This window comes from Biomphalaria glabrata, chromosome 10, assembly GCF_947242115.1.
Source record: "Biomphalaria glabrata chromosome 10, xgBioGlab47.1, whole genome shotgun sequence".
In the NCBI taxonomy this organism is placed as follows: Eukaryota; Metazoa; Mollusca; class Gastropoda; family Planorbidae; genus Biomphalaria; species Biomphalaria glabrata.
Window position 1 is genome coordinate 27648578 of NC_074720.1, and position 13961 is coordinate 27662538.

At 38.0% G+C, this 13961-nt stretch overlaps 1 protein-coding gene across 1 annotated transcript in view; it reads left to right on the forward strand.

The window, feature by feature from the left end:
* The window catches only part of LOC106064023 (uncharacterized), a 37517-nt gene that overhangs the window by 1813 nt on the left and 21743 nt on the right, over window positions 1-13961 (forward strand). The window contains exons 3-9 of the mRNA XM_013222512.2: window positions 885-971; window positions 3053-3209; window positions 5692-5933; window positions 7601-7678; window positions 7820-8013; window positions 10441-10490; window positions 10715-10826. Of these exons, the coding sequence (XP_013077966.2) occupies window positions 885-971; window positions 3053-3209; window positions 5692-5933; window positions 7601-7678; window positions 7820-8013; window positions 10441-10490; window positions 10715-10826 (920 nt within the window). The remainder of the gene's footprint in view (window positions 1-884; window positions 972-3052; window positions 3210-5691; window positions 5934-7600; window positions 7679-7819; window positions 8014-10440; window positions 10491-10714; window positions 10827-13961) is intronic.

Below are 13961 nucleotides of genomic sequence, written 5' to 3' on the forward strand. Positions count from 1 at the left end.
ATCGCCTTTGTGTCTTTGAAATGAAAAGTTGCCTTTTGATTTGAAGTTTTGGTGGATATTTATAGATCTAGAAGCATGGGCGTAGCAAGAGGGGGTCTTGGGGTTTAACCCCCTCCCCCACCCCCCGAAATGAAATTTTGTGACTGATTTTTCGCTTTGACTTTGTTTTTTTAGGTGAGCTTTAAATATTAAACGATCACTTGCCTCAGCGCAGCCAAGGGGCTTTTGAGTTTAAAATCCCTTTCCAGGGGGCTGTGCGATAAAAAAAAAACTTTTATGTAAAACAAAACAAAACAAAAAAATAATACATACGAAAATTCCCAAATTCCAAGAGCATAGGCAAGGGGTGATTTTGGTTTTAAAACCCCCTCCGAAATTTTTTTTACGATATAAACTCCTCTTCAGTATAAGACTAAAGCATACATAAGTCACCAGATTCTTTGAGTGTAGCCAAGAGTGATTTTAAGTGTTTAAAAACCCCCTCCTAAGGGCTTTAAGTTAAAACGCCATCTTCAATATAAAAAAGCTAATTACTCAATCAAAATTCTATGAGCAAAGCCAAAGGGGGGGGGGGGCGCTTGAGTTTAAACCCCCCTCCTCCAGAGGGCTTTAAGTTTAAAGCCCCTACAGATAGTTCTGAGATTGAAAACCCCTTCTTCAATATTATTCTAAAGCTACAGTCACCTAATTCTATGAGCGTAGCAAAGGAGGTTTTGAGTTTGTTTTTTAAAAAAAAAACGACTCCTGAGATTTTTTAGTTTGACGATAAAACTTCCGTTTTGATTTCAAATCTAAAGCAAACTACAATCACCAAATTCAAAGAGCGTAGCCAAGAGAGGTTACACAGTGCAGTGAATTCAATGAATGAAATCTTTTGATTACAGAATGTTGGTATATACCGAAATGTCAGACATCAAGCATTATTTCAAGTAACAAGGTCACATGAACTCCAGTCAAATGTATCAATTCAAGTAAGATTTGATTAATAGTACTATCGTTTAGCCTCCTATTAGCATATGATAACCGTTGTAGGTCAGTGTTCAGACCTAATATGACGATTGGTCTCTGTCACAGATATGTGTGTGTGTGTGTGAGCAAAGTAAATTATTTTGTAAGGTGTTTCCACGGCTCACCTACAGACTTGACAGAGTACAGACAAAGGGTAGGAATAGTGTGACACTTAGATTTATACCTGGTAGGGCGACTCGATACCCGTAGGATAGGACAGACACGGACGCTTTAGTAGCGTTAGTTTAGGTGTGGGTTAGGGTCTCAGCCTATATAGAGTAGAGTTTTGGGGCAGTCGGGACACAGCGCCATGTAGTGTTAGCAGGGACGTGTGTCGTGTGCTAGGCGCTTTCTGGTGAACGACACATACAGACATTGGGAGCAAGTCGCCGAGGTTGGCTCGCGATCTTGGCTCCAAGAGGTGTGAGTTTTTTGCCAGAGACAAGATGTAGGAACTAATTCTTAGGGACCAGGAGTGACAGTCTTAGTGACAGTATGAGTAGTCAATGTCAGTCACAGTCCGAAGGTGGTAGATGACAGTCTGGGTGGCAGTCTTGAGCCTGTGGCAGTCTAAGCGTAGAGACACAGAATAGATGTTAGCGACAGGGGCGTAGTCAGCAAGACAATGATTGACATCAGATGACATGGACAGCGGTACTGAACTCTGATGCAGTCTGCGGCGCTGGGTCCAGTGCGTGGAGGAGGAGTAGCCGTGGTGGTCTGATTGACATGGGTGATTAATTGCTGTTTTGTTGCATATGTCTTTATTGTTTATTATATTAACAGGTACAATAGTTTTATTGGTATATAGTATTGAAGCCACTTGTCTTATGTTATTATTTTATGTTATTAATAATCTATATTTGCAATTATTAATTCATTCATCAATCAATCTTTACATTTATTACATGATTTTAAAGTGGCCATCGATGCCTATTTAGAATATTAAATATTAGTTTTAATTAGAGAGTTTGATTTTATTATGAGTATTCATTATAGGGTCATTTATGTTGTGACATTGTTGTTCATTAGTTTAATTTATATACATTCAAAGTAATTACACCCAGCAAGAGCGAGAATCATCGTAGACAACTTATCATCAAAAGCCAATGAAATAATGCTGGTAGATATATATATTAAAGTGAGGTAGAATGAAGTAGTAACTAGAGGGAGGAATCAGGGTGGTGACAGTCTCGAGTCAGCCAATGCGAATCGCCCTAGGACAGCGCTAGATGAGCGATGCAGGCTGACACCCAATTTAAAGAGCGAAGGTATTAGAGTCGAGTCAGTCACAACTTCACGATCTAGGATTGAGAGAAGATAGAGCTCAGGGACAAGCCAGTCGAGTGCAGTTTGCAAAGAGTCTGCATAGTGAGAAACGTTGCAATATACCTAGTTTATTATTTTTGTCATATTCATATATCAAAAACAAAAAAAAAAAAAAAACTCCTGCTTAACTCTTTCTCTCCTAATTGACGATACCATCGTTGACCTCATTAAATTAAATTAATGTTTCATTTTATAAACTTTACTTTGTGTTAGATGAAAAGAGCATCCTTTAATTCTAGACCAAATACAGCATTTTGTGATAACAAACGAACAAGTTATTGAAGCTTAACCCTAACAGTGTGGTGAAATGCTAATGAGAAAAATGAAGAATTCCCTCAAAAAGTGGAAAAATAATTACGAAGAGAAAGAGTTAATGAAAAGTAAAAATGACAGAATAACCATCAAAATACACTAGCCATGGTGATGTCTGTTGGACAAAAAAATTTACAAAAACTGTCGTGTTGTTTGAGTCTTCAGATTTGTACATGGAGTCAATGTAAATAGTTATGACGTTGTCAAGATGTTATATTTAAAGTTAAAACATTTGGAGATATAGTTTATAAAAATGCCAGTTCTCATATATGAACATCTTAAAACAATAAATAATTAAACAAAATGAAAATGGCCTCTGCCCTAGCTATTTAGAGATAGAAAACAAACTCTCCGGTTAAGTAGTATCTGTTTGTCATAGTGATGGTTGCGTCTGTTTCCCTAGACTGGTCAGTTCCATAAAGATGGTCACATTTACAAGGTCGTGAAAATGAATAGAGTGAAGCGAGAGGCTGTGGATGACGTCATGCACGCTGTTGAATCTTACGATATAACACCAATCATCAACCCGAAACTAGACCAAATTGACTTAGTCTTAAAAAGTAAGTAATACTAGATCGATTTTAAATGAAATATCAGTTTTAATAGTGACATAAACCCTTACACACACTTAAACGCTGACATTAACTCACATATATAAATAATACTTTTGTAAATCTATAACATGCAACTCAACGAAGTTCTACAGTAAATAAATAAGTCTGTTTATTTACCAGAACAAACTCATAACAGCTTTCTACATTCCAAGAGTCTTGTTCCTAATTCTACCAGTCATTTCTCCACCAAACCTGAACTAACGACAGCCTTCCCTGCTTTGCTCCAGGTCCTCACTACAGTCTTCAGGCAGCACGCGGCTCCTTAGTTTCCACCAATTCAGACTCATTTAATTACACTTCTATTTCCTCTATCCCGGCCTCTTCCTCCTCTTGTTCAATAATGCACCTGTAAGGGAAGTCGCCCCAATCAATCTTTTCTGTCTTAGAAAAGTAATGATGTTTAGTTTTTAAAGTTTAGAAATAATGCAAAATCATTTCTCGGATTTTCTTGAGAATGGGCGATGAATCACCGAACTATATATTCCCGCAAATATCTGAAACAAAGATATTTCCTGTTAGTTTCCATTGAGATAATGTTTCAAAAATCCTAGATCGAAATAATTCATGTCTGTTGATTTTAATCATCTTATGTACATTTGAATAGATTGATTATCTAGATCTTTCTACATTATGTATCTAAAAATTGCATAATAATAATTATGAGACGAGAGTACTCTTATTTTTAATGCTCAATTACTAGATCTAGATCTAAAAATTAATTATGTTATATAGGTTAGGGTTGAAAAAAAAAAAGCTTTACTTCTTATAACTACTTTTCAAAGCAACGCCTTGTTTCAACTTTAAAAACAAATTTCACTACATTTTTTGTAGTGTTAAAAGATCTCCATGTCCAGTATAGATATAATATACATGTATAAGGCCTATATAAGAATATGCACCGACATTAATAAACACTGACTTAAACTCAAGCACTGACACCAACTCAAACACCGACATAATATAAAAAATCACATTAACACAGTGTATACATATGGACCATTCTCAATACAATAAAAACGATTAATATCAACAAGTCAACAAGAACATCAATTCACAAGGATGGCTGCCTGGTTGTGCGGTTTGCACGCTGGACTGTCGTTCAGTTTTATCGATGGTCCCTGGTTCAAACCCTGCCCGCTCCCATCCCCCGTCGTCCTGCGGGAGGTTTGGACTAGGAAGTAATTATCTTCAACTCTGAAGGAACATCCGAAACATGTAAAACAAAACCATTTTGGAGTTTCTGAATACAGCAAATAGTGTCGTCAACTAAGCAAACAGCAAGGACATACAGAGGGTCAAACCAAATTAAGCTTATCTAAGGGAAAAAACTGCAAAATATCTGGCATGTATCTTAATACTGCATGAATAAGCTTCTTTTACTACCAATTGATTCGCCAGCTGCAAATGACTTACCGATCAAGTGCATACCGTAAGAAGAGATTCGCAGCGCAATCAAGCAATTTAAGAATGGTACATCTGCAGGACCTGACAGTATCAAAGTTGAAGAGCTAAAGTCAGACATTGATACCAGTGTGAAGTTACTCTACCCTCTCTTCTGCAAGTGCCACCAGAGTGGAAGGAGGGCTACCTCATCCAACTTCCCAAACAAATCCAGGTATTCCTCAATACTTGCCTGAGGAAGATTCTTGATTCACTGGCCAGACAAGATCTCGAAAGAGAAACTGTGGCCAAGAACAAAGAAGCAGCCCATCGAAGTAGATATCTTTCAGAGACGCTGGATAGGTCACACCCTTCCGTAGCCTGCATCCAACATAACAAGGCAAGCGCTAATCTGAAACCCTCATTGAAAGAGAAAGAAGGGACGGCCAGGTGGGTATACATAGCGCCGCAATTTGGAAGCAGATGCCAAGCAGAGCAGATGGGCAAGACGTTGGGACATTTGGAGTGATTCACCGAGATCCGAGACGCCTGGAGAAGCTGGTTGGTGGCCTATGCCCCAGAAGGGACCACGGGCAATTATTGCAAATTTTAACATGATCCAAGAATAGTAAGTGTGAGAAAAAGGAAAGCAACGTCTCTCGATAAATAGCATTTATTTCCCTTGTTTGATAATTAATTTCCCATTAAATAGTAACTAATTAGTTTTTTTTTATTGATTCGTGTTTTGTTAAGTACAATAAATAATTGTGTAAAGTTCTACTTGATTCTAGATTGGGTGTGGGAGAAATAATGTGTACAAACATTTCACCAGCCAGACAGAGTAGGCCTAATTTGATGTAAACTTTGTAAAAAAAAATATATATAGTTAATTACTAAGTTGTCAATTGTTAATTGATAGAAACAACAGTTTGTTTAATTCAGAGCATAAATTCATTATCATTGAATTATCATTGACTTTTTAAAATTGTTTTGCATTGCTATGTACTCTACTTCAAAACAGTTCAGTCTTCTCTCTTAATGCCCTCAGATAAACAAAAAGCCCCAAATATCTATGAAGTGCCAACAAAAAAATCAGAGACCAGAACTCACTCCCAACGAAAACCACACCAGGCAAGACCTAAAAGAAGTCTGACAGTCCCGACCTACTACATCGATATTGCTGCATTTGTTGACTCTACTGCATTCCAGAAATTTCTTCAACACGCTGGATATAACAAAACTTTAACTTATTTACAGATGCGTGAATATTACGCTTTTCTATTTAGTGGGGTAAGAAGATGAATTTATACAATAAATAAAGTGGATTTCTGTGCATTGTAATGCTCTCCCACATAGACTTTTCCCTTACCTCCATCTAAAACAAAAAGTTATCTTCCTACCTTTTGATTTCAAAGCTTTGTACATACAAACACACGCATTCATGTCTGTTTTAAGTACTAGAGGTCCCAAAGGATCGTCTCCCAACTCGATCTCCCTCAACTGGGGTCGGTAAGCAAATTTTCATAGAGAAATCACACAGTTTGTTTACAAAATTATTAACTTATTATAAAAATATTTACTAATCTTTTATATTTTAACATGTTGGCCAATTTGGTGGGGTGGGGGGGGATGAATGCATCTTCCGCGCCTTCCCCGAACCCATCCTTGAGGGGGATACTTAATTTGTATTGGGGTAATCACACAGTTTGGGAACAAAATATTTCAAACATCAATCTGCTAGTAATTGATATTTTCACGCATCTGTCGAACCTTACTCGGTACATTTATTCGACCCACACCCCCCAGCGGGCGAATGTTAGTGGAAAATTACACAATAAGTGTAAACAAATCTGTTATTAGTATAATTTGTATATATATCATATGGGTGCGCGGCGGCTGAGTATTAAAACGCTGGCTTTCAGAATCGGGGCTCCTGGGTTCGAATCCTGGTAAAGACTGGGATTAGGATTTGGAAAAAATCGCGTCACCCCTACCTTAACTCTTTCTCTCCGTAATTATTTGTCCACGTTTCGACGGAATTCTACCTTTTGCTCATTACTGTTCCACTCCCCTGTTATGGTGAAGCTTCAATAGCTTTGTTGTTTGTGATCAGACAATGTTTTATTTGGTCTAGAATTAAAGGGGAATGCAGGCTCTTTTTATAGAACACAAAGTCAAGTTTATAAAATTAAACATTAATATAATGCAATGAGGTCTAATCAACGTTAGTATCGTCAATTAGGAGAGAAAGAGTTAACGGTTCTGAATCGGCAAAAGATCCTAAGAATTCTTTACTTACAAGACAGAAATGTAGACCCTCGATCGAGGACGTCACTGCATGCTAGAAGGTTGCACTGTGTGGTGCGGCCTCAACTTGGATCATGGATTTTCAGCCTTAATTGATGACGTGCAGAATATAGAAAAATCCTTTAAAAAAAATACAATGCTTATCTAAAGGGAAAAACTCCACATTACAACTATATATACTCAATAATGTAAAAGTTATTTACATTATTCGATATCAAACAAAGTAATTACCTACCAATAATAAATTTACAAATTGTTTAATTTGTTTTTTATTGATTCAAGTTTTGTTAAGTACATTAAATCATTTTTTAAATGTATAACTTGATCCGAGATTAGGTGTGGAAGAAATAACGTGAACAAACAAACCAGACGGACAGAGTGAGTTGATAGAAGCTTTGTAAAAACGCCCTTGCAAACACGTATACTTTAATACTGGCATAGAACTATCGTATCATACTGATATTAACTAAGAGATTAAAGCAACATTGAATTATTCTTTAAATTCATATCAATTAATAAGTATCTTTTTCCGTATTCCAAATGTATTTCTTCTATAAACCAAAAAAATAATTATAGAAAAAGGAAATGGAATTTTAAAATAGAAAATAGTAATTGATTTGCGACCAAAGTGTTATTTCACATCCTTCCAGATTAACATGATTTACCAAGGTCTGGGATCTGACAAGTTTAAACTTCAAGTTAGTCTTTCAAGACTTGTTGTTTTTGAGGTAATACATTGACAAAAATGTATCTGTCTGTCTGTCTGTTTGTCTATTTTTTCAAATGTGTCTACCAACTCACTTGACTTTGAATAGAAACTTAAATTATATTTATGAATGAACGCAAACTAATTAAATTTCTTTCTCCAGAAAGCATCAGACTTCCGATTCATTTTTATACCGACTTACAGCTACCAAACTTATTTTAATGACTTTAGTTTTAGAACTCAGGTCATTAGTACAAAGGTAGACTCTGAGAAAGTCTTTGAAAAGTTCAACCAGTACTTGACTATGTCTGCGAGGGATGTTACGTCCCACAATGACCATGCCATGTTTTTTGTTGGGTAAATAATCTTTTAAAATTTTTTGTTTTGTATTCATTTTGTAAAGAAATATTGTTAATTTTTATATAGGCTATTTAAAATGATCCCATAATGTCATGAAATTGACTACACCAGTGTTTCCCAAACTTTTTCCTTAACGGAACACTTGGCATATTTTGAGTATCTAGCTGAACAGTTTGTTTATTGTTTATAAAGATGATTTCTCGTGGTAGCCTCCAAGTAAATGATGCCAGTAGTTCATGGAACACTCTTCAGCCCTCGCGGAACACAGCCTGGGAAAGACTACAACATTGCTTCCTAAACGTATTGTAACATGAATCACGTCTAACTTACTAATACAATCGAAAGTATCATTTGAGATTCTTGAGTTTAAGCACCCCCCCCCCCTTCAGCGGGTTTGATGCTAAAAAAAAATACCTCTTCAATATAAAAAAAGCTAATTACACAATCGAAATTCTATGAGCAAAGCCAAGGGGAGTTTTAAATTTAAAACCCCCTCCTCCAGAGGGCTTTTTTTAAAGTTTAAAACCCTGATGGTTTTGAGTTTTAAATATCCCATACGAGAGGTTGAAGGTTTTGAGGTTGAAAACTTCTCTCTTCAATTTTATTGGAAAGCAAATTCTATAGAATTAAAAAAAAACCTCCACAGATTTTTTAATTTAAAACCCTCCAAAATAATTTTGACGATAAAACTTCTCTTTTCGATATAAAATCTAGAGATCGGGTCTCAATCAAGGAAATCCTATGCCGAACTGGAAGTAGACCCCTTTGTAAGGTTGTGACAGAGCGTCGCATGAAGTTTGCGGGACATGTTCTCCGACAAAATGAATTATGCATAATAAGAGTTGCGATGACTGAAGGCCATTACGATGAAAGCGCAAACAGGGAAATCCGAGTACAACTTGGCGCCTCACTCATGTAGGTCTTCAGAGATGGTGGGAAGAGGCTTCAGACATTACCAGTGATATATTTTTGTGGAAGCAGCTTGCCGCCCAATGCGCCGTCCGACGCGGAGGATCTAAGTCAGTAAGAATAACACATAAGGTTTTTTAAATCAAACTTTTTAATAGCAGAATAATGCACTGTAGATACCTCTAAATATGCATTTTGTTGGCTTTCGATACCGTAAATAGTGCTTGGCGCGGGGCTCCGCCCAGCGCTGGAGGAGGGCTGTGATCCCCTTACTGGCAATGGCGGGGAGTATTCTACAATTTTCCACTAACTCCAGGAAGAACCTATTCTATGGTACAATAAACGTCTTCGGAAAGAATGAAGTGTCAGAATGTAATAAAGATTAATTATGTACACGCACACAAACATATATATATATATTTTGCGGAGAGGGGAGGAAAGACCCCCCCCCCCCCCGAACAAAATCCTGGCTACGCCCACGATATATGCATACCGTCACAATATATATATATATATAGTGCTTTTTTGTGACGGTACGCACCGGTACGGCGTACCGGCACCTGTTTCAATGTGTGGAAAAAATATTACTTTTCTTGCATTTTAACGTTTATTATTAATTTATTAGTAGTTAAAAGTTAGGCAATCAATCACTGAGTACCGGCACCTATTTTGTTTACAAAAAAAAGCATATATAAAAAGCACATATACAATAGATTTATAGCAAACACACTCAGGGTGCGGTTAATATTGCTGGACGTGTTCGTCGTAAGCACTCCAATATCTCTAAACTGTTTCCAACAGTAAAATGCATCTTAAATAGCCTCTGACAACCTGTTCAACTACTGGCCTTCAAGTGTGGCTCGAACCCGATTTAATTGTACTATTAATCTGTCGCTCTTTTCGTTTTTAATAGATATGTATATTTCGGCTTCGGGTAAACCCATTTTCGCAAAATTAACTCTTTCTCTCCTAACTGACGATACCAACGTTGATTCCACCAGAATGGGGTAAATAATTACGGAGAGAAAGAGCTAATTTTATTTTCGTAGCGAAAGAGAAATAACGTGAAAGGATCATTAGCTAAGTTTAACATACATCTAAATCCAATCCACTACATTAGTAAACACAAACTTAGACCCGCAGGCCGCGGGTAATGACAGGCTAATATATATATAATATATATATATATATATTACGATGTGCCTATTAGAATTAGTTTTATATAATTTTTGTTCCAATAAGTGTATTCAAAATGTATTCTTAAACAACGCACATTTTCGTCAAACGAAATGTAACTGTTTCACCTGAAGTTTTGTAACTGCTAGGCTGACATTGTTATGTCCTATTTACATCGGTGCGCACTTTAAATGCAATCTATGGTCGTTACACACGCAGCTACATTGAAAAACATTATCTGATGTTTGATGTCATGTAACTTACAATTAAACATTTAATCATTTTCTATACATATATAATAGTTGACAGGCCTTTTGTTATTTTTGTTTTGAAATACAGGTCTGATCTGTGGGTAAACTATTTGAACCTAATACACCAGGATATACTAGGTATAAGTAGTCGAATGTATAAAGCTATTGTTCGTTTTTTCATGTATAGCCCTAAATGCTTTATTTTATGTACTTTCTACTTTTTAAAAGTGTTTTTTAATGCACGACACTATCGTAGTACTTCTGTACTAGTTTTGGTTACACTGATTGTTTCGTTTAAATACGAATCATCTTTCACTCAGAACTTTAATCAACGATTTTGAATTGTCCCAACATTTATCCAGGATTAGCTCATAAAAGCTCATTATGTGAAACTAACGGGAAAAGCTCTTCACTGATAGAGGAGAATGTGGATTATACAAATCTAATTGTAGCCGCACATGAACTAGGACACAGGTTGGTGGAAAAAAGAGAGATCGATAGAAAATAAAGAGTAGGGGGGAGAGTGAAAGAGGTAAAGAGATAGAAAACGAAAGAAGAAAAGAAGAGAGAGAGAGAGAGGGAAAGAGAGCGAGAAAGCAAAAGAGGGAAAGAAAAAAGACGGAAAAAGAGGTAAAAAGGGAAATAGGAAAATATTGAGAGAGACAGAGAGAGAGGGAAAAAGAAAGAGAGAAAGGGAAAGAAAAAAAATGTAAAGGGTGAAAGATGTAAAGGGAAAGTAAGAAAGTGAAAGAGAAAGAGATATAGTGAAAGAGGGAAAGTGAAAGAGGGAAAGTGAAAATGAAAGAGAGCAAGAGAGAGAGAGAGAGGGAAAGTGAAAGAGGAAAAGTGAAATAGGGAAAGTGAAAGAGGAAAAGAGAGAGAGTGAAAGAGAGAGAGGGAAAGAGAGAGAGGGAAAGTGAAAGAGGGAAAGAGAGAGAGGGAAAGTGAAAAAGGGAAAGAGAGAGAGAGAGGGAAAGTGAAAGAGGGAAAGGGAGAGAGGGAAAAAGAGAGAGGGAAAGTGAAAGAGGGAAAGTGAAAGAGGGAAAGAGAGAGAGGGAAAGTGAAAGAGGGAAAGAGAGAGAGGGAAAGTGAAAGAGGGAAAGAGAGAGAGAGGGAAAAAGAGAGAGGGAAAAAGAGAGAGGGAAAGTGAAAGAGGGAAAGAGAGAGAGAAAGTGAAAGAGGGAAAGAGAGAGAGAGAAAGAGAGATAGGGAAAGTGAAAAAGGGAAAGGGAGAGAGGGAAAAAGAGAGAGGGAAAGTGAAAGAGGGAAAGAGATAGAGGGAAAGTGAAATATGGAAAGAGAGAGGGGGAAAGTGAAAGAGGGAAAGTTAAAGAGTGAAAGAGAGAGAGGGAAAAAGAGAGAGGGAAAAAGAGAGAGGGAAAGTGTAAGAGCGAAAGAGAGAGAGGGAAAGTGAAAGAGGGAAAGTGAAAGAGGGAAAGAGAGAGAGGGAAAGTGAAAGAGGGAAAGAGAGAGAGAGGGAAAGGGAGAGAGGGAAAGAGATAGAGGGAAAGTGAAATAGGGAAAGTGAAAGAGGGACAGGGAGAGAGGGAAAAAGAGAGAGGGAAAGTGAAAGACGGAAAGAGATAGAGGGAAAGTGAAATAGGGAAATTGAAAAAGGGAAAGGGAGAGAGGGAAAAAGAGAGAGGGAAAGTGAAAGACGGAAAGAGATAGAGGGAAAGTGAAATAGGGAAAGTGAAAGAGGGACAGGGAGAGAGGGAAAGAAAGAGGGAAAGTGAAAGAGTGAAAGAGAGAGAGGGAAAGTGAAAGAGGGAAAGAGAAAGAGGGAAAAAGAGAGAGGGAAAGTGTAAGAGCAAAAAAAGAGAGAGAGGGAAAGTGAATGAGCGAAAGTGAAAGAGGGAAAGAGAGAGAGGGAAAAAGAGAGAGGGAAAGTGAAAGAGGGAAAGAGAGAGAGGGAAAAAGAGAGAGGGAAAGAGAGAGGGGGAAAGTGAAAGAGGGAAAGAGAGAGAGAGGGAAAGTGAAAGAGGGAAAGAGAAAGAGGGAAAGTAAAATAGGGAAAGAGAGAGAGAGGGAAAGAGAGAGAGGGAAAGTGAAAGAGGGAAAGAGAGAGAGAGGGAAAAAGAGAGAGGGAAAGTGAAAGAGGGAAAGAGAAAGAGGGAAAGTAAAATAGGGAAAGTGAAAGAGGGACAGGGAGAGAGGGAAAGAAAGAGGGAAAGTGAAAGAGTGAAAGAGAGAGAGGGAAAGTGAAAGAGGGAAAGAGAAAGAGGGAAAAAGAGAGAGGGAAGAAGAGAGAGGGAAAGTGTAAGAGCAAAAAAAGAGAGAGAGGGAAAGTGAATGAGCGAAAGTGAAAGAGGGAAAGAGAGAGAGGGAAAAAGAGAGAGGGAAAGTGAAAGAGGGAAAGAGAGAGAGGGAAAAAGAGAGAGGGAAAGAGAGAGGGGGAAAGTGAAAGAGGGAAAGAGAGAGAGGGAAAGTGAAAGAGGGAAAGAGAAAGAGGGAAAGTAAAATAGGGAAAGAGAGAGAGAGGGAAAGAGAGAGAGGGAAAGTGAATGAGCGAAAGTGAAAGAGGGAAAGAGAGAGAGGGAAAAAGAGAGAGGGAAAGTGAAAGAGGGAAAGAGAGAGAGGGAAAAAGAGAGAGGGAAAGAGAAAGAGGGAAAGAGAGAGAGGGAAAGTGAAAGAGGAAAAAAAAGGGAGGGAAAGTGAAATAGGGAAAGTGAAAGAGGGAAAGGGAGAGAGGGAAAGAGAGAGAGGGAAAGTGAAAGAGATAGAGGGAAAGTGAAAGAGGGAAAGAGAGAGAGGGAAAAAGAGAGAGGGAAAGTGAAAGAGGGAAAGAGAAAGAGGGAAAGTAAAATAGGGAAAGAGAAAGAGGGAAAGAGAGAGAGGGAAAGAGAGAGAGGGAAAGTGAAAGAGATAGAGGGAAAGTGAAATAGGGAAAGTGAAAGAGGGAAAGGGAGAGAGGGAAAAAGAGAGGGAAAGTGAAATAGGGAAAGTCAAAGAGGGAAAGGGAGAGAGGGAAAAAGAGAGAGGGAAAGTGAAATAGGGAAAGTGAAAGAGGGAAAGGGAGAGAGGGAAAGAGAGAGAGGGAAAGTGAAAGAGATAGAGGGAAAGTGAAATAGGGAAAGTGAAAGAGGGAAAGGGAGAGAGGGAAAAAGAGAGGGAAAGTGAAAGAGGGAAAGTGAAAGAGGGAAAGAGAGAGAGTGGGAAAAAGAGAGAGGGAAAAAGAGAGAGGGAAAGTGAAAGAGGGAAAGAGAGAGAGGGAAAGTGAAAGAGGGAAAGAGAGAGAGAGGGAAAAAGAGAGAGGGAAAAAGAGAGAGGGAAAGTGAAAGAGGGAAAGAGAGAGAGGGAAAAAGTGGTGTATTTTATGAAAAAAATCACTTGAATAATTAGTATTAAAAACAAACGGTTTGCTTATAGCAGTGGTCTTCAACGGGGGCGATATCGCCCCCTAGGGGGCGTTTTCGAGATTTTGGGGGGCGCTGAGAGCCAAAGGGGGGGTAGGGGGGCGCTGGGCACAAAATGGGGCGGTAAGGGGGCGCTGGGCATAAAGGCGGAAAGAAGAAACTAAAGATGCTCTAAAACAAAAACAAATTTTAAAATTCTTCAACATTAAAGCTGGGAAACTAAATATAGACAAATTAAAGTTAACTTACTTCT